The sequence below is a fragment of the Aptenodytes patagonicus genome, chromosome Z, assembly GCF_965638725.1.
Source record: "Aptenodytes patagonicus chromosome Z, bAptPat1.pri.cur, whole genome shotgun sequence".
NCBI lineage: Eukaryota > Metazoa > Chordata > Aves > Sphenisciformes > Spheniscidae > Aptenodytes > Aptenodytes patagonicus.
Window position 1 is genome coordinate 629,511 of NC_134982.1, and position 20,423 is coordinate 649,933.

Here is a 20,423-nt window from a genome sequence, read left to right on the forward strand (position 1 = left end):
AGAGAATAAGATATAGACAAAAACCTGGCAACATCAAAATCTTATTACCTCCTAGTTTCCAGGGACTTAAGGCTCAAGGACCTTTCAGAGACCAAATCTGTATCTCTGAATTCAAAACCAAGAAAGTGAGGCACTCTCTTTATAATAGAAAGTCAAGTCTTTAATTTTCACTCAGTTTTGGGTTTTTTGGTTTTTTTTTTTTTTTATTACTATTATTTCTTTTTGGACACAGCAGAATCAGGATCTGATGACTGCAAGACTATGGTTTCAACTACATGCTGGCCAGAATACCTTATCACTAGCTGGCCATAAGGAAGGGTGGCTAAAAACTTATAAAATCAGCCAAGATTTTTTTTTTTAATTAAATAAATGGTCATTTATTAAGTTTGTTCAAACAGACAAAAAAGTTTGAGTCCAATGTCTCTGCTTTCATTTAGCAGAAGAAATGAAGCAAGATTTCATATAGACACACCAAAACCTAGGAAGAAAAGAAGCCTGGCTGGTGTTCAGCAGAAAAAAATAGAATACTGAGAATGCGAAGCAATGTCTCTATTGTAATTTCTCAATGATTAAAAAGTTAAATACTTTTGTTGACTTATTTCAAAAGTTAATGAGTTTATGTAAGTTACTCCATGGCATGAAGGAGACCTGATATTCTCTCTCTCATCAGAGAAACTGGATAAATACATAGAGGAAGAGGAGTGCAAGCAAAGCACAAAACCCAAAAAATTCCTTTGGCTCTCCTCCCTTCAACGTATCCCAAAAACTTCCTTGCTGCTAGTTTATCTTCCAGATCACTTCATTCTTGGAAGATAAAATGCTTCTCCACCCTCCGAAGACCTTAAACACCACCACAACCTGCCCCATAGGTGCAGGGGAACAGAAGAGCAAAGCACCATTTGAGCTGCGATGACCACCTTACGTGCACATGGACACCAACCAAGGCTTACAGAGCAGCGTGCTCAAGACCTCATGTCCAGTCTCACCGGGATGAGGCCAGAAGTGGAGTTTTTCCCCACCACAGTTACCAGATAGACAGTCGATGAGGAAGTCATCCCAGGATGCCCTCCACTGAGAGTTACTCATCACTCCCATCTCTCCAAAATCCTGCCATGAACACAGTGTGATCCTCTACATAAAGATGCTTAAAAAGAGCAAGACTTTGAACTGCTTTCAAGTAAAAACAGACAGAAAAGCACCAATTATATGAACATACTTTTATCCTCAAGCCAGGATTATTCAAAACTAGGAACTGCCAAAGGAGAGAGGATGACATGATTGTGCACTGTTCTGAACAATTCTACTCTTCTCCAGCAGATAAACTACATTAAAAAAAGAAAACCTGTCTTGAGTTGGCATGACACCAATAAAACAACACTAATCCATGCAGTCAGACACAAAAATAAGGTACTGTAGCTTAATTGCAAAGCACAACTCATTCATGGAGTTATTCCTCATATCCTGCCAGTGTTCTCAGAATTGTAGATACTTCTTTTGATTACAGGCAAGGTTCCTAATTCCTAGAAGTCAGGATTCTGACAAATATCTACATCCTGCCAGTGCACAGGAATTAAGGTTGAAAGAATAGAGGGAGGAAAAAATGAACGATTACAAATACACACACTGAGTTTGTTGCCCAGTCGACATCATCTGGAAGACAGACATTTCATAATATATTTCAAGAATCAAGTTTTTGGATTTGTTTTGTTGGGGCTTTGGGTTGTTTTTTGTTTTTTTGAAGCTATTTTAACTGCAGTTAGCTTCCAGGCCTATGCAATTTAACCACATCTCTTATTTTAAAATGAATTACTAGTTAATTGCTGCTTCTTTGCAGAAAACAATCCCTTTCCTAAGGTTTTGTTTTTCTTCCTTTATGGGAGGGGAGAGGAAAAGACAGAGGGAGCAGGGGAAGGGAGCACTCCAGCATTAGGAACTCGGCCGTTTAAGAACCCCATGCTGGAAAAAGTTAGCATGACAGCAGGTTAAGTACTTTCGAAAGCTACAGTTCTAGTCCCCGCTGAAGGTAAAACCCCTGGCAGGTTTTAACAATGAAATGGCAGCAGCTCAAGTCCCAAGCTGAGCTGAGCATGCCAGCAGTAAAACCACATTCCTTTCTCCCGGTGTGCAAGTCGGAGAAGTCACCCAACCTGCCATTGCATTCTTACCCAGCTTACCGAAAATAACAGAGTATTTACAAGATCACACTTCATTTCTTTCTAAAATGGCTAGTAGCATTTCTTTTACTGTAGCAGTAAAGCTCTCTTATTCAACAAAGTTAAAACAAACATTTAAGAGGAAGTAGCAGTGAAAGCAAAAGATGAAGAAATTTATGAAAGTTAGTGACATTTTCTCTGTTCACTGACACCAGAATTTACAAAACTATAATTAAATCAAGCTACTTCTGCACACTGATATTGCATCTACGACTTTTTATTGATGGAAGCTGTTAGATAATCCATCCCTCACTGCTATTAAAAGGCCTAGAGGTTTCCAGCTCACTCAGAAAAGTCCCAGTTTATATGCCACAGAGTTTAATTAAGCAAGAGGTCTTGGCCCCATATAATCCTCTGGGACTAAGAAGTTGTCAATTTAGCCTGATCCAGCTGAAATCAGTTAGCTGCCAAACAGGCTGCATCTACATCAGATCTTGCGACACAAGCACACATAGCCCCCACGGCAGATGCCTTGTTTTGGCTTCATGCAACATTACCCACAAGTATGACATGAATAAAGATAATAGCACCGAGTCCCACAGTCTCTGATGTGGCCTCTGGATCTTACAGCACCTGTAGAGATAGTCCATCTCGCATAATGAGCTGTATTTGGTTTAGAAAGGATAAATATTATAACCTATTGAACCTCACGTTGTCTCAAGACACAACTCCAAGCCAGAAGCTGCAGTGGTGCACTCTCTCTTCCTATAACATCCTAAGATATTACTTTTATTCCCTTCTGAAAGATAAGCTCATTTGGCACTCTCATCATGCCTGGTTATATTTTCAAAACAAAACACAAAAAAACCCTATTAGAGATTCATTAAACAAAACTCCCAGAGAAAGCTGTGCCTCTGAGATTGAGAAGACTGCTGTGGCAGCAGAAGGGTTTTGCTCAAGAGGTGTGCGGCTCACAGTCCATGTTTACTTCCTAGGAAAACAGTATCTGTGCAGAAACAGATGATAACCTTGAGTTTACATTTACCATTACACAGTGCCCTCCAACGGCCAGCCCATAACATGGATCTCGAAAATACTAAACCCAACAAGATGCTTATCATCCCTTCCCCAACAACAGTGTTTGGGCAGTAATGAAGGCAATGGCCGAACTACCTGCAGCACCATTCCTCACCTGCGCTCACAAGACTAAAATAACCTAATCACTTTACAAGAGAGCAAGGGTGGAAGAGAGACAGAGCTATCTCTCAATGGGCATACATCTATAAAACTAAAATTTCTTCACTCCCTCAGACCCACTTTTTAATAGAAGCCACCTTAAATGTCTCTACATTAATTTTACATTAAAACTAGAATTTACTTAGTGTCAGTAACAGTGGCCGAAATATGCTGATAACTCATTAAAAGCAGGTTTAAAATGTAAGCTTTTATAAAAATCTATTGACCTACTGAGAACCACAGCCTATTAATTTTGTTATTATGCCACAACAAGTAGATACGCAAGCTTTTTCATTTATGAAATGCTTCCTTATCTGGACTTTTTAATCGTCATTTAAAGTTTTACGTGCTATCCCTGGGAAGCCAATGCACTTAGAAGCTATAAAACCAATTCAGATTTTTTTTTTCCATTTAAAAAGTCAATAAAAAAAGTTACTATTCTGAATTGCTTATTACTAAGACACTGTGTCACTGCTGTGACCAAGGGAGGCCCCAGCTCACATTCTGATGAAAGAGTTATGCTTTTATATAACCAGAGTATTCAGAGCAGAAACAGACCTCTCTTTTAAAAAGCCTGTTCACAGCGCTGTTCATGAAAGGTGTATCTTCTCAGGAACTCAAGGTTTTTTTCTGCATAAAAGCCTCCTGCTTCACGTAAGCAGCAGGCCGAGCTGGAGCTAAGAGGATCCGGATGACACACTCCGGAGGCAGGCTGGCCCCCTCACACCGCTCTGCCCATTTTCCACCTTACAGCTGAGATTCGGCAGCGCTCAACAAGGAACCACAACTGTCTACAAGCTGTTTCTCCAGCACATCACCTGCAGTGATGCCCAGTGCCCTGGTCATTCATCCAACGCTCTTCCAGTGCCACAACGCCCAGTCCTCCAGCGCTGCTCCAGTTGCCGAGCTGGGAAACAGTGCAATGGGGGGACACAGGTTAAGAGCCCCTTCTCAGGCGCCAGTCCTGGCAGGGGCCTTGTGGGGACAGCCTGGGCTCAGAAAACCTCCGGCCGTACAACTGCAGTGCAGAAGCAGGGTGAGCAGGAAGAGACAGTTTTACCATCGAGGCAATGTATCAGGAAACAGTACCTTAAATCTAATTACAACCATGCAGAACACAGACACGTCCCCCAACAACTCACCGTCAGGCTTATTTCAAAAATTTATGGTTTGCTTAAAATGCAAAGTAGAGAAATCCAACGCTGAACTCCACTATGTCACTGCTTTGTCATTTAGTCAAGTGGGGGAGGAAAAAATTGAGGCCTTTTTCCTCAGTAATAAATCAAGTTAATCCGCAAGCAGTGCGATAACTTATTCCTTTCAAAGCCTTCGCAGCCCCATCTCATGGACAGTACCAAAACATACACGGAGGAACTTCATTAACATGATATTCAAGTACAGGGAAAGAGACACCCTCAAGGGAGATCATTCCAGAGCAACAAATCCATCAGGAAGATGTAAACACAAGACACAAAAGCCAACTTCCCACGTGCCTCATTTTGAAACAGTTTGCACAAAAAGAGATAGTTTATCCATTGTATTGCAGCCATATTCCTTGTCACCTCATGGCCCAAGCTGTACTTCACCGTGACATCATTGTGGCAAATGTTATTTTTATTCTTTACCCTGATGTTAGATAAAGTATAGATAAGCCAATGCTTTATGGGAATTCATCCCATCCACCGGTACCATTTCCATCATACTGAAAACTGGTTTTGCTTGTATTTACCAAACGCATGTCTCATTAAAAGTAGAGTGCCACAGAGGCTCCTGAGGTCCTTCAGGATTCATTTCTCACACACAGTGCTTTGCGCAGTACAGTACACAAGAATCAAGATGAGAAAAAAAGGTTAAGCTGCAGTGACTATATCCAGAACTATTTATTTTAAGGCATATGCAATTATATCTCATGCATCAAGATATTTTCATGAACATAAGCTCCTTTTTGACAATTTCTAATGCATGACAAAATGTCATCTCAGTAGAAAGCTTGTAATTTCAGTTTATTCAATCACAAGTCACGGAAGTTGAATAGAACTTGAAAAGAGAAGAATGCTGGAACTGGAGAGAGCAGTTTCACATACGAACCTCTTTTTTGCCTATATTTTAAAATATAAAAAGATACTCTTTCTTCAGGGATCTTTTTCTGAAGACACATTATTTATTCAACCAAATGAGACAGAAGAAGCTGCAAGTTTTTCTTCCACCCAAGCACACTGAGAAAGGGGAAGGGAATACTTGTGGAAACTTCCCTTTTGTTTGGGCCATACTCAATTCCATGACACTCAAGGAACCCAAACTGAAATGAATGAGAGGTGTACTTCTCTAAGGGACATATTATTTCCTTTCTTCTTTAGTGGGGGGATGGGGGGGTGGGAGTAGGGAATAAAGATGACTAAAAAGTAATTTGAGTTTATGAGATCACTCCAGTTATTCCTAAAAATCAATGGTCCTGAGGTATTCAATGGTTCAGGAACTCCCTAAACGAATGCTAGAAGCTGGGGAAATCGCTTACGTCACTTGGGCTGGTGCTTCCAGTTTCGCTCCCTTTCTCTCCACTCCGGAGGCCAGCACTGAAGACCCGTCACTGTTAACAACAGGAGCGTTTAACAAATGGCCATCTCACAAACCAAGCGTGTGCAATGGATACACCACTTTGGTTAGAAGGAGGAACGCTCTACACAGGAACATAAGCATTTTCAGCTACTAAGGGGTGTAAGTTTTTAAATATACTTGTATTTAAAGATTACATGAGAGCACCTAAGCTTCCAGTAGCCTACATAAATATTATTTCACAGAATCACAGACTGGTTGAGGTTGGCAGGGACCTCTGGAGGTCATCTGGCCCACCCCCCCACTCGAGCGAGAGCCGGTTGCCCAGGACCATGTCCAGATGGCTTCTGAATTGCTCCAAGCAACAGAGACTCCACCATCTCTCCAGGCAACCTGTGGCAGTGCTAAAGCCAGCCTCACAGTGAAAAATTCGTATCAAGTGAATTTGATTTACAGCTAATTTTAACTAATAGATTAATCTAAATTTTTTTATAGCTCATATTTACAAAGAGGCAGGTTTATGAAAACAACATTTGAAGAAAAACGTAGTCTGACAGTGGCTAAATGCAATGGTTGGCTTGTCATCTGTGACTCAGTAAGTCTCTAAACTACAGAATGTCTTAACGCCTATCAGAGTATTTGAACGAAATGAGAACAGATGTCCATATTGAAGGTATCCACTGAGAATTATAGCTATTTAGAGATTAATGTAGGCACAAACTCTGCAAACACTTAAGCATATGCTTAATTTAAGACATGAAGTAGGCCTACTGACACGTACATCTACTGTGCAAGTAGAAGTTAAGCCTATGCTTAATTATTTGTAAGATACTGCTATTTTTATAGGAAGCCATTAAGTAAGTCTAGCTTACCTTTAAATAACTACTTTTTCCAATCAGCAAATGTGCTAGGACAGGTAATTCTACATAAGGCCTACTTAAAACCCTACATAAAACAGTATAAAAGAGAACTGCAAACTGTATTTCAAACCAAGGTGGGGACAAAGAAAAATTAATAGCCTAAACATGTTCGCATACATGATTCGGCCTCTCAAGACTAGCAGAAAGATTTTGCTTTTCAAAAAAAAGAGACAAGTCAAATCCAAGCCAATGCTAATGAGAAGTCATTATCCACAAAAGCCAGCATGCAATGAAACTGCAAACATACCTGCCTTTCTCAACCACTCTTTAGATTTACCTTTAACGAAGCTTACTTATAGCCGCCTTCCCGAGGGAGATTCTCCTCCTTCAGTGTTTTCCTTTGCCCATACATTTACCACAGACTCAACAACAGTTTAGGCTGTTGGCATATTGAAACTACAGCCCATCGGGCTGCGTAATACCGCCCGCGTTCTCCTCCATGCCCTTCCTCACCCTGTCCTTTTTTCCTCTTTCTTCCACCCTATATCCATTTGCGGTCTCCTGTCGTATTTTTAGATGATCACTGCTCTGTTCTCTAAAGTGTCCAGCACCGTCACAATCTACAGCAATACAGAAAACAAAGAACCAGTCCACTGTTCCTCACAAGTAGGGTGGCTGCAGTCATCAACTGCATCTGTGACGTGGGACCACCATGGGTCATCGTGGAGACACCAAAGGCTTGCTTTTCCAAGCAGTTCTTTTTCAAACAGCTTGGTTTTACCAGAGGAGGTGAGTGACAGGTGCTCTTACCTGGCCCGCCATGCCCACCCTTTAGCAGACCAGGTCCCTAGCGTAAGCAGGGGATGTGAGCACCATTACAGCAACTGCCCTTGCTCTCATGAGATCCCTTCCATCTCAGAGCCAAGGTGGAGAGTGGGGCGCTGAGTAGCACAGCCAACAGCTGCGCTTCTCCGTCCAGTGGATTTCTCTGTGTATTCATTTCTCTCTAACATTCTGCGCAAGTACCAGCATATGTCAAGGAAGGAGGCAGGCACAAAAGGTATCAGTGAGTACACAACCAAAAAAGCAGCAGCCAGACTCCAGCATCACGTTCTCAGCCACCTGTTTGGGACATGGCGGGATGGCTCACAGGTTTCCCTTTACCTCACAGATCACACTTCCTAATATACTCAAAACCGTGAAAGCATGTAACTGCCACCAATCAAGTGTTTTGGGGTGCCCGCGTTGAGACGGCAAGCCCCGCTGGCCTGGTTGTTCCTGCAGCCCGTACAGGCCCTCTGGCACCCTGGGAGCAGGCAGGATCACCACAGATTGCTTGGCAGTGGGCCCAGGCTACCTGAAGGGTTGGGTGACACAGAAGCGTTCCTGCACATGGGAGCCGGCTGGAGCGAGCTGCTCGGGGGACTCCTGCAGCCTCCGCTGCCGTCAGCTAGCCTTGTCCTCACATGAAGGCTTACGAAAACAACCCAGGCAGGAAAAGATTCTCCTCCGATTTTGTGTTCACTATCTTATGTGCCCAAGGCTCTCGCAACGCGCCCTCTTCTCCTCTACCTTCACGCACATACAGAGCATTTCAAATCAGACTGCTCTCATAGCTTTATAAATCAACAAAAGCAGAACTAACCACCACCCCCCTTTATAAAAACACTCACTCCAGCCAACGAACCTCCCTTCCAATTGGAATTAAATGGTACAGTCATCTAGATTTGGTGCCGTTCAAATATAATAGGTAATAAAATTGTCTGGCAGCTTCTACAGTCAGAAGATTTTTTTATGCCAGTTTCTTCTATAGCACAAGACGACTGCCAGATAGCCCTTCATGTTTAGTCCCATAAAACCGGACGTAATATTGTTATCGTTATTCACTCCTGTAAAAATACAACCCGGGCAAGCAATATGCCCGATACTAACAGCTGATATACTGAAATCACAGAACAGTAACATACCCTGTCCCTTTTCTGATGCTTTATTATGCTGCCTACTAAGGGGGGGGGGGAAAAAAAAAAAAAAAAAAAAAAGAGTACCTCACCAAGGCAATGAAATAAAAAGGGCATTAACTACAATTTTTAACATTCACATAAGATAGAGTGGACTGTTCAGCTTATGCATATTTAATTTGTTAGCACGGTATATGGTTCTGCAGAAGACATCAGTTGATAAAACCAGAACACAGCGATTAGTTATCACAAGTCCTACCTAGTTTATCAAGCTCCATCTGCATTAGGCACCAGGCGGTGTTTGACACCAGCTCCCCGGCACGATACGGGGTGGGGGGGACCAGCGGGTCGGCCACGCAGCTCCTCCTCTTTCAACAGAGCGGCCTTTCCCCCACCTGCCCCCGGCCGCTCCCCGGGGACACCCGCAGAGCTGCGCAGCCAGCGCTGGGCAGAGCCCGTTCACCACGCCAGGCTGCGAGGCAGCGGCTGCCTCCCACCTACAGCATCTCCATCGCCAGCCCCGGCTCTTTGTTCGCCACCAGCCCCCGTCTGAGGCGCGCCGCGCACGCAGGGGCGAGAGGTGGCGGTGGGGATCCGGCCACGGGAACCGGGCACAGCCCAGGAAACGCTCTGCAGCGGGGACTGCACACCGGCCGCCGGGAACCCTCCGGACCCCGCTCCCTAGCCCCGCGGCAAAGCGCCCAGGTCCGCCCGGGCAGCCAGGCCGCGGGCACGGGGCGGCGGGGTCTCCGGCCGCTCCTCGCAGCGGAGGCGCCGCCCGCCCCCGGCCCCTTGCAGGCGGCGGCCGCGGGGCTCCGGGACGGCGCGGGCCGGGCGGCCGGCCGGGCGGACGCACCTGCCGGGGCTGCGAGCGGGCCGGCGGCGGCTGCCGGCGCTCTGCGGGACAGGGCGCCCCGCTCGGCCCGCCGCCACGTCTCCCCGCCCGCCCGCGGCTGCTGCCGGCGGCGCTGCCGGGCGGGGGCGCGGAGCCCCGCGGTGCGGCCGCAGGAGCGGAGCGGGACGGGGCGGGCCCGCCGGGCGCCCTCCCGGACCGACCCTCGACCTTCGCCCGGCCGGCGGGGGCTGCCTGCCGGGACCGGCTGCCCACAGCCTCCCCCTCCACCAACGCCGCTAATGGCGATGGGGCGGCCAGGCGAAGGGCGCCTGTTCCCCCGCGGCGGGCGGGGCTCCCCGCACCCCGGCACACTCGGACACGGGCGCGCACACACGCACGGGCACACACACGCACGCTACCGCCCACGGCCCCGGCCCGGCCCGGCCCCAGGCTGGCCGCGGCCGAGACCACCCGCGGGGGCTCCCAAGCCGCCCCCCGCCCCGACCCACCTCGTCCTCGGAGAGCCCGTAGACCGGTTCCACCGCCGCGGTCGCCATGGAGCCGCTGCGCAGGGCGTCCCGCTCGGCGCCGCTCCCGCCCGGCCGCGCTCGGGGGCTTCACAGGGGCGCCGCCGGCCCGGCCCAGGTGAGCCGCCCGCCGCCGCCTCCTGCTGCCGCCGCCGCTCCTCGCCCGCGGCCGGCGGGAAGGGGCCGGGGGCGGTACCGCCCGGGGCCGCCGCTCGGGGGCGGCGCTGGGGCCCGCCCGCGCTGCCGCCGGCGGCTGAGGCTCACCGCGGCAGCAGGAACGCGCCCTCCCCGCGGTGGGGAGCCCCGGCGGCGGCCCAGTGGGGCGGGGAGAGAGCCGGGCAGGCCCAATGGCGGAGGCGGCCGCCGGGGGCGGGAAGCCCCGCCGGGCCGGGCTGATTTGCTGCCGCCCTCCCCCCGCCAGCCGGGAGGGGGAGGGAGAGCGAGGAGCGGCACAAAGCGCGGCGGGCGGCGCTCCCCCCCGCTCCCCCCTCACCCGCCGCCGCCCCTCCCCGCCCCCGCGCCGGCCGCCGCGGCGGGAGCGGGCGCGAGGAGTGGGCGCGAGGGGCGGGCGCCCCCCGGCGGGCGGGAGCGGCGCCGCCGGGCCTGTGGAGCGGGACCGCGCCCCCCCCCCCCCCCCGCGGCCGGAGCGCGGGCGGCTCTGAGGGGAGGGGGCTGCGGCGGCGGGAGGCGGGAGCGCCGCTGCCCCGGGAGCTCGGGCGCGGAGGGGGCGGGCGGTGCGAGGCCCCGACTCGGCGGCCGAGCTGCAGCTGCGCGGGGTGGGGTCCCCGGCGACCGTTCCCCGAGGTCGGGGGAGCCCGAGTTGCCGTTGGCTGACGGCGGGCGTCGCCGGAGTTCACGTGTCTTCCGCCCTCGGTGTCCAGCTCCCCGCGCCCGGGCGCAGCGGGAGCCCGAGGAGGGCCGGGGGGCCGGGCTGCGTCTCTCGCAGCGGTGTGGGCCCGGCGCGGCGTCGGTCCCGCCGCGCTCGGTGCGTCCCCGGGACGGGGGCCCTCCGCCATCCCAGCCCGTTACCGGGGCTCGGGCAGCGGGTATCCCATGTCCGTTTGTGTCGCTGCTTGGAAACGAGTCCTCCCGCTGGCTGGGGGAAGAAAGCCGAACACAAGTTTTATAACTGAAAGGTAAATAATCCAAGCGAAGGCGCTCTGGGAAGCGACCGCCCTCCCACTTCCCAGGCCCCTCACCGCTGGGGAGCAGCCCCCCGCCCGCGGCGTGTCTTCGTTCCGCCTCGGGCGCTGTAACCGGGACACAGCCGAGAACAGCTTTAAACATGCGAAGGTCCTCGGAAAAGAAAGGGGGTTGATTAAAACGAGCATTTCTGCAGTTTTTGCTGTTTGCCATCGTCCCGCGGGCACACAGGGCTGTTCAGAGGCAGCGATGCGCTTGTGGCTGGGTTGGTTTAATCATAGAATCATTAAGGTTGGAAGAGGCCTCTAAGATCATCGAGTCCAACCATCAACCCAACACCACCATGCCCACTAAACCATGTCCCTAAGCGCCTCATCTACATGTCTTTTAAATACCTCCAGGGATGGTGACTCCACCACTTCCCTGGGCAGCCTGGTCCAATGTTTCACCACTTTCAGTAAAGACATTTTTCCTTACATCCAATCTAAACCTCCCCTGGCACAACTTGAGGCCATTTCCTCTCGTCCTATCGCTTGTGACTTGGGAGAAGAGACCGACCCCCACCTCGCTACAACCTCCTTTCAGGTGGTTGTAGAGAGCGATGAGGTCTCCCCTCAGCCTCCTCTTCTCCAGGCTAAACAACCCCAGTTCCCTCAGCCGCTCCTCATCAGACTTGTTCTCCAGACCCCTCACCAGCCTCGTTGCCCTTCTCTGGACACGCTCCAGCACCTCAACGTCCTTCTTGTAGTGAGGGGCCCAAAACTGAACACAGTATTCGAGGTGCAGCCTCACCAGTGCCGAGTACAGGGGCACGATCACTCCCCTACTCCTGCTGGCCACACGATTTCTGATACAGGCCAGGATGCCGTTGGCCTTCTTGGCCACCTGGGCACACTGCTGGCTCACGTTCAGCCGGCTGTCGACCAGCACCCCCAGGGCCTTTTGGACCCCTTGTTCTGGGGGTTGTGCCAGGCTTTGCAGGCAGTGCTCGCAGGTTTGGGGTTTGGTTTTTTTTTTTAAATAAATACCAGCCACCACGGGATCAGCAAGAGAAAAGCAAAAGCTGCCCGCAGATCTCTCGAGCAGTGATTATTATTCACCGTAGCTTTTTAATCACTTAGCATCATGTCTTTTAAGGAAACAGTATTCTGGGCGTTTGGAGCGAGGCTACTTCTGGGCAAAATCAAGTCACACTTCAGTTCCAAATTACTTCCTTATTTGATTTCTGTGCCTTCCTTAATTGAGTCTCGTCCCCTCCCCAGCCATGCCCTACCCTATGCTGATCTCTCGCTTATTATCTATCTGCTATCTTTTGGCAATATGACAGTACTTAAGTAGAGGCTAATGAGCTATAGTTTATGTGAAAGCTGTTCTCAAGCCCATTTGTGCTTTTTCAGGCCAACAATTGATTTCTACTATGTTTACTTTTAAGTACGCAATGCATTAATAAAGCTATGTAGAGCAAATGACACAGGAAAAATCTTGTGTCACCACACCCCAAAACAAGGCTGTCTTTGACACTTCAGAAAGAGGTACACAACAGCGTTTGCTGGCTTTAGCTTCACCAGCCCGGAGCAGGGCTGAACTCAGCGGGGTTTGGTGCACAGTCTGGTTCAGTAAGGTAAATGGAAACCAACGGCAGTTTACATGAACGCATCAGGCTCTGAGCTGTGGCAGCACAGAAACTCGGCTCATCTCCTGTTACCTGTGTCTCCTGTTCAGCAAACTCTAGCATAGCACTGGGGACATCCAGTAGGAGGAATATGGCAAATAACTGGGGGACAGTAGCCCCTGAAACTGGCCTATCATGAACAGAAAACGATCATGATGGTCTGGTAACTATTTTCCCCTTACTGTGTTTTTACAGCAAAGGGTAAATTGGCCACTAACAACCATCACTGGAGGAGCTTTCAACTAACTGCTTGACAGACATACCAACGTCTGTATGTTCAGATATCATCTTACACCTGTCTTCTGCTCCACAGAGCCGAGGGGAGAGGGAAATAGGAGATCCCTTTTTCTGGAGAGATTCCACAAGCAGTCCATAAACCAGAAAGTTTTTTTCCAGCTTTTACGAAAGCTCTTCCTGGGGAAGGAGGGATTTGACCTCTGCCCAGACAACAGCGCACGAGCTAGAATGGCAAGCTGTTAAAGTACAGCTTATGAAGGCATTAGCCTTTGTACTCACATGACTGTCCTCTGGTCATAAACTACACATGGTGTAGTTAACAACTGGCACGTCTAGGCAGGGTCTTCCCCAGCACCATACTCTGAAACTGCTTGTTTCCCCTTCCTCAGAGGATCTGTCAAGGCGTCCCCTCAAATGGTCAGGTCCAAAGGAGCACCTGGCCACCCGGCTCATTCAGCGGTTCTCATGTCAAGATAAATTCAGTTTTAAAACTCTTTCTCCTGAGCTCAGCAGATCATTCTCAAATCTGGATCTAGCTTTTTTCCCATGCTTTTCAGTCACCTACTTTGATTCCTTAACAGAAGCAGCTCCACCACCTCCCATCCCCTGGATGCCATGGAAAGTCAGGATTCTCCGATCATTCCCTCCCTAAGGGTCTTTCTCTTCAGTTCCCTCTAGCTTGCTTTAACTCTTCATATTACAGCTTCAGAGCGCTGAGCAGGAGCACAAGTCACTTCAGGCTTTCTCAGAAGGCCACTTCTTCAATAGTCTCCTGTGTCAGTTTGCTGTTATGCAAGCCCTGCCTCGTCACTGGGGATGTGACCGCAAGGCAGAGTCCAAATCATCTGAAGGGCTAGGTCTGGGAAATTCAGGTGATACTTGGATATCTCAAACGGTATGATTTCAGGAGTCCTTAAAATATTTTTTTTCTGTAGTCAGTTTCATAAACTGATCTCAGTTCTTTGCCTGCTTGTATCTTCAGGTATCAGCAGCTGAGACCATTAGCTGTAACTGGAAATGATTGGGAACCTGGCATGGACTATCAGGAACATTTATATTTCTGAAGTATAGAATGAAAAGGAAATAGGTGACTGTAATTCAACGACTGTAATCCAAACACTGTAAAGCTGGTGATACGTGGAATTCTCTGAATCCGGATCCTTTCTGCAACGCGTGATCACAAAGGGTGAGCTCTAGGCATGTGTGCACTGCCAGGCCATCTGGGCCTCTGAAACCGCAGCAATGGTTTTTTACTTCCACGTTACAGCATCTACACTGTTGTTTTTGTAAAATCAGATAGCACTTCCAGCAACAGGTTCTCCCCAAGGGAAAAATATATGTACATAGGCTGAATGAAAGGATCTCTGGTGACGGAGCAGAAAATCGGTACTCTCTGCCACTAACACATCAACCTTATTGGATTGTGAAGCTTTAGTATCAAATCCGTGATGGAGATTACTTGTTTATTTCCTCGTGAATATTACATGCATAATTCCTCATCAGAATTGTATTTAGAATTATAGATGGCCCCAGAGAGATGTAATTCATTTGAGAATGCCGACATCAAAAATCTCTAGGTGCAGCTCAGATGATGTATAACTGGCCTCCTTACATAACAAAGGCCCATTAATTATTTAAAATTCTTAGAGAAAAAATAGATTAAATATATATTATGGATGGCATTTCTCAATTAAAGATTAAGCTTCATACAACTGTGTAAGATGGGATGCACTTGGGAGTGATGAGGATGCAGCACTCCCTGGTAGGTATATATTGAAAGGTATAACAGGAGGAGTTACTGTACCGGAACAGGCATCTTGCCTCGGGTAGCGACGTGAGATTGATGATTCTTTTGAACTTTCAGCAGTGGCCCCAACCAAATGTGCAGCGCTGTGCCAAAAAGGCAGAGAGGGGGTTCCTTCCTGAGTCCAGCTGGTGATTAGCTTATGGCCTGGGGCTGCAGGGTGATATCCCTCGTAATTCCTTTAACCTCATCAGCAGAACAGCAGACGTTACTCCTATTCATATAAATGCCTAATCCTTTTCTAAATCTCTCTAACCACTTCCTCAGCAATATCCTCCAGCAGCAATGTACCCTGGGCTGACTATACAGATTAATACAAAAATTTCAGCCCTTTAATGTATGCATGTGCTTGCCGCCCATTCTTTTGCTCATACTAAATAGCCGAGTAATGCCAATACGTACTTTTCTGTAGAAAAAATGAAAATACTTTATCTGCTTTCCCGCTTGGACCCCCAGTCCATCGGCTTTTAATTCTTTCATACGGCAAATAAAAGTCATAAAAATACCTGAGCACGTGCCCATTTTTAGCCTCCAGTCAGTTCTCTCTGGAGGAGATTTGCTCAGGAAGTTGTTATTGTTAACAGTGTAAATGCTCAAACATCCTCCAAGTACAACAGGGATTTTTTTTCTGCTTCTCAATGCCAAGTGATAGACCATATTTCACAAAAAAAATGTCTTTTAGTGGGAAGGATCAGAACTATCAGCTTCTGGACTAGCTTGAATTAGCAGGGTACTTTCTTGCAATCCAGAGTCCACTGTTGGATAATAGACAGGGTCTGCTGAGCAAACAAAAAAATGTAAATAGCATTTTATGTTTTTATCAGGTACCAATGTATATCATGGGAAAATTAAGGTAACAATAAGCTGGTAAACAGGAAAACTTCCCACTTTGGGTTCAATATATTCTTAAAACCCTACTCATGGAGCTCACTCTGTCCCAATGTACTAAACCTCTTCCAAATCTCAAGCAGATATTTTAAATCTCTTCCTCAGAATGTGTGTGAAAGATTAAGAAGAATGAGATTGGAAGTGAAGTGCTCATTTACCAAGGAACACACTTGCTCCCTGTCTCTTTCAATTACTTTTTTCTGTATACTCTGAATATAAATTTTCTAATATACTTTTCTTTTTTTCTGCATTGCACCGTCAACATTCGTTTATATCAGATATATATTTTTGTTTCATTTTTAGCTCAGATTGAAATATAATACTGTACTCTAACTTTTGTACTAATATTGGTCTTAACCCTTCCTAGGTAATTTTTCTATTTTTCCCACAATGAATTGATGATACTTGATATCACAGTCTATGAGCTATGAACTCCTCCAGTGTGAGAAAGCTTATAGCCCCATTGCACTTGAAGTGAATTATTTCCAATTACAATAATTACAATTAAAATAAACTTTTTTTTTTAGCTTTTAGGTTTTTTATTAATGAGAAAACATTTGTGGGAGGTTCATGACATACTCTGCGATTTTCAAATAGTTGTATCAGATTTAATGAAGTAAGCAGATTTTACTTTTCAATCACTTCAGCTCTGCGTTTTACTGCTGCTTGTTTCTAAAGTTTCATTTTTATGGACACAAGGACCAAATTCATCTGACCTAGTCACTCTGGGATCCTTTTATCCCCAACAGAGAGAATCAGGAGCTTTTGAAATGCAATTCATCTCATCATCCTGAAGCAGACGTCTGAAAAAAGTCAAATGAATGTTACCATGAAAGTGCCTCTTTCTTTTTATTGACTGTAAGAAAGCCCAAGGCAATGAGCTCCAATAAAGGCATCAACGTCACAGGCGTCCAGCTGCAGGTGGGAATGGGATTGTCCTTCACAGGCAGCCTAGATTCACCTGACCCAATTTTCATAATTTTTAAAAACTAAGTGCAACAGTTTAAGAGTGCATTTCCCTTCAATGTGCTGAAATTTGAGTATGGATTCTTGAGTATTTTAACTCAACTTCTTAACAAGTAAAACAGCAACCCATGCAGAGAAAAACAGAGGCAGAGTCTAAACCCCTTTACTGTTTAGCCCTGTCAGTGCCTGCCGGACAACGTTCATTTCTTGTTATTTAGATTGTGTCACATTAGCAGGCACCAAGGAAATGCACTTGACAGAAAAACTTTCCGTCAGAACTAAGCGGTTGCCAAAACTGCTTGGCCACAGTTCAGCCAAACACTTACGTGCTTTGCTAAACTGAAATGGATTTAAGCGTGTGCTTAAGATGAAGAACTTGCTGTATTTCTTTGCTACGTCAGGGCCCCTAAGATTAACTCCTATATTTTTTTACATTAACCTGGAAATATTTCACAAACTGTTCTGTATCAATTGCATGTTAAAAGAAGTTAACACATCTCCTATTAGTAATCCGATCAGGTTCACTATAATGAACAACATAAAAAGAACTAAAAAGATGTTCCAAGCTCTGCCAGTTGTCTTGTGCTGCCAGTATACCTAGAAAACGTATGTTAGCACCTGAGCAAATCCTTAATGTCAACATCAGTGTCATATGGAAAATAATTCCCTAAATTTCCAAATTTCAGGAGGTTACTTTGCTGTAACAGCTCATCCTGAAGCCATTCTCAGCAGAAGTAACCCAAGTGTGAATGCAGAGCTCATTTCCTCTGGCTCGTGCTTCCAGAGTATGTGACACTGTGTTGGCAAGTTACGAACACTGCAGCATGCTACTTAAAACAGAGCAGGGAAAATAACAGTAACCCCAGAAAAGTTTGTCTCCGTGCATTTCTTGGCTGCCCTGCTGCTTGTGTCAGCTTTCACACAGCAGCTCCTCTCCGGACGGAGCCACTGTGCTCAGCCCAGCGACAACCCCACCCATGTGATACCATCTTCTCCTGCCTCAGCCCATCCTTCACTTTTTAGCGTTTTCATAAGAACACGTGGAAGGAAAACCAAGCATCATGGCTTGGATTCGCAGGCAATATGTGTTTGTGTACAGCTCACGCTGGGCTCTCCAGCTGACGTACTGAAGCGAGTCCAGCTGAGGCCGCTGAGATGACACGGGGCTGGGGGACACGGGGTGGGGCTGAGATGATACGGGGCTGGAGCATACAGGGGGGCTGAGATGATACGGGGCTGGGGCACACAGCGGGGCTGAGAGCCATGTGTGCTCAGCCTGGAGAGGGCAGGGCTCAGGGGACATCTTACCACCGACTACAACTACCTAATAAGTGGGTGTAGAGAAGATGCAGCAGACTCTTCTCAGAGGTCCACAGGGACAGGACGAGAGGTGACAGGGGCAAGTTGGAACATGAGAAATTCTGATTTCATATGGAAAAAATTTTTACCATGCGAGTGGGTAACCTGGAAGAGGTTGCCCAGACAGTTTGGGGTCCATCCTTAGAGGTATTCCAAATTTGACTGGACAAGGCCCTGGGCAACCTGATACAAGTGCTGCACTAGCGGTCTGCAGAGGTCCCGTGCCACCTGTGCGATTCTGAGTCTGTCACAGAGGAGCTCCCTGAAGTTGTATGGTACCTGTGCATGTAGGTATAATAAAAAACATTAAGTAATGCCTTCTTGCCAAGTCATGCAACAGAATCTAACTTAGTACTACTTTCAGGAGAGAGGCAGGAGAAAATTGGGGGGGAAAAAAAGAAAAAGAAAAACATTAGCCAAGGGAGCTAATTTAATATATTAATACAAATCCTACAGGAGTCCTCTTCGGGACCCTCAACAAGCTTGTTGGGACAGATCTTTAGTGACTGCTTCATCATTTTCCTAGAAGTACCATGCATACTCAATACAAAAATGTTAACTAAACATTGCTGTGCAATTAACAAGAAAACTTCAGTAATTACAAATAAAATAAAAGCCTAGTGAATAGGCTGAAACAGTGCAAAAGCTTTGGTATTTCTGCTATTTGCAGCCATTATACACTGCAAAAGCTTAGCTATTTCCATTATTTGTAGCCGTTATTTGTTTTCCTGATGGACTTAACTGTACCAGCTGTTACTCAAATATTGGGAGGCGCTACTTAGAAGGTCCCTGTAACATGCCAATATATAGACTTTACACTGTAAATCCCTAGTACTGTTAATCATCCACTGACAGTAGACACAAAGAAAATCTAAATAAAGCATGATCTTCACAAATACAGATGGTTGGGTTTTATAGAATTGGCTTGAACAGATTAATAGAGCCACAACCTAAGCAGAAAATGCTCTTTAGGAAATCGGATGGATGCTTCACCAGCTTACCAAACAGCATTATGAGAATAAACTGCTGCCAGAGTCCGCCCAAAATGACGTGCTATTCTATTTACTGGGAGTTGTAAATGCACAGCAAGAGTTTCTAAACAACTGCGGTGAAATGAGAAATGATAGCACAGAAGACCCCAGCAAGAGAGTCAGCGAGCGTACTCGTGCATAAACCCCCAGCCACGGCTTCCCTGGCTGTAAACCTCTGAGCTGCACTGACTGCCCGGAGGCACTGGGGTTTAGAAGTCTCCAATTGCTTCTCCTGCAGGAAATAGTTATTGCCTTTCTCCAACAAAGGGCTTTATTTTCTCATCTGTCCACGGAACTGCGGACATCGGGAACCAGCACAGGGCACCAAAGCTTTTCTTTCCAGTCAGCTGTTTGTCAACACTTCTCAGTGCCTTGCAGGGAGAGCCCACAGCCAGGACGGACAACGGCTCCCAGTGACGGGAGACAGGAGCAGCGGCGAGGCAGGGCTGGCAGCCCCAGCTGAGCCTCCAGGTTCGCAGGCCCAGCTGAGGCTCGGGGCTGGCAGCCCCGGCTGAGCCTTTGCTTTTCTTCCCAACATGGGGGTGCGGTTTGGCAGCAGAGCAGAGGCCGAAGCCGGCCGCCGGCCATGGAGGACTCTTCCCGCCCTGCCTGTCCCAGCTGCACTGCACCATGCCGGCCACCAGCCCACGGAGGCCATCGCGGGCCCAGAGCCAGCAGGAAAGCGTTCCCTCTCCTGCGGGGCCAAGGGGATGCACCTCTGCCCAGCCCGTGGCCCCACCGCACGCTCCGCTCCTGCTGTCCCTCGAGTCACCGAAACAGCCCCGTGCAGAGTGCCGAGGTGACAGTGCCATCACCAATAATGAAAGGCACCTCGTTAATTACATGAGCAATCAGGCTATTTTTAAACAAGTGTTGTTACGATTGAGGTATTGAGTGACAACTGCGGAACTGATTGACTACCCAGCCTTGTTAGATGCAAAACGCAAAGTCTGGCGTGAAAATAGGGCATACTGCATTCTCTCTCTCTTGTGGCTTTAATGTCTTCAGATGCTGTGTATGACAACAGTAGTTAAAAATCACACAGACAAGACTACGTTTCATTTCATGGGGTACTAGCTGCATGTTGATTTTTGTAATTCCTTTGTCTTTGAAATGATTATTGCACTTTAGTGATTTCAAAGGGGATTTTTAAAATGTTCTATTCACAATGTATCGCTAGTTCCACTGAGCTTAACAAATC

The 20,423-nt window shown here is 47.5% G+C and overlaps 1 protein-coding gene across 4 annotated transcripts in view; it reads right to left on the minus strand.

The window, feature by feature from the left end:
• LOC143172316 (E3 ubiquitin-protein ligase NEDD4-like) overlaps positions 1–10,195 on the minus strand; it is a 207,690-nt gene extending 197,495 nt beyond the window's left edge. For all 4 annotated transcript variants that reach the window (XM_076361594.1, XM_076361592.1, XM_076361590.1 and 1 more), the window contains exon 1: positions 10,105–10,195. Coding sequence is in view for 3 of the 4 variants with exons in the window: in XM_076361592.1 (XP_076217707.1) it covers positions 10,105–10,152 (48 nt within the window). In the remaining variant the exon portion in view is untranslated. The remainder of the gene's footprint in view (positions 1–10,104) is intronic.
• Positions 10,196–20,423: the final 10,228 nt, after the last annotated feature.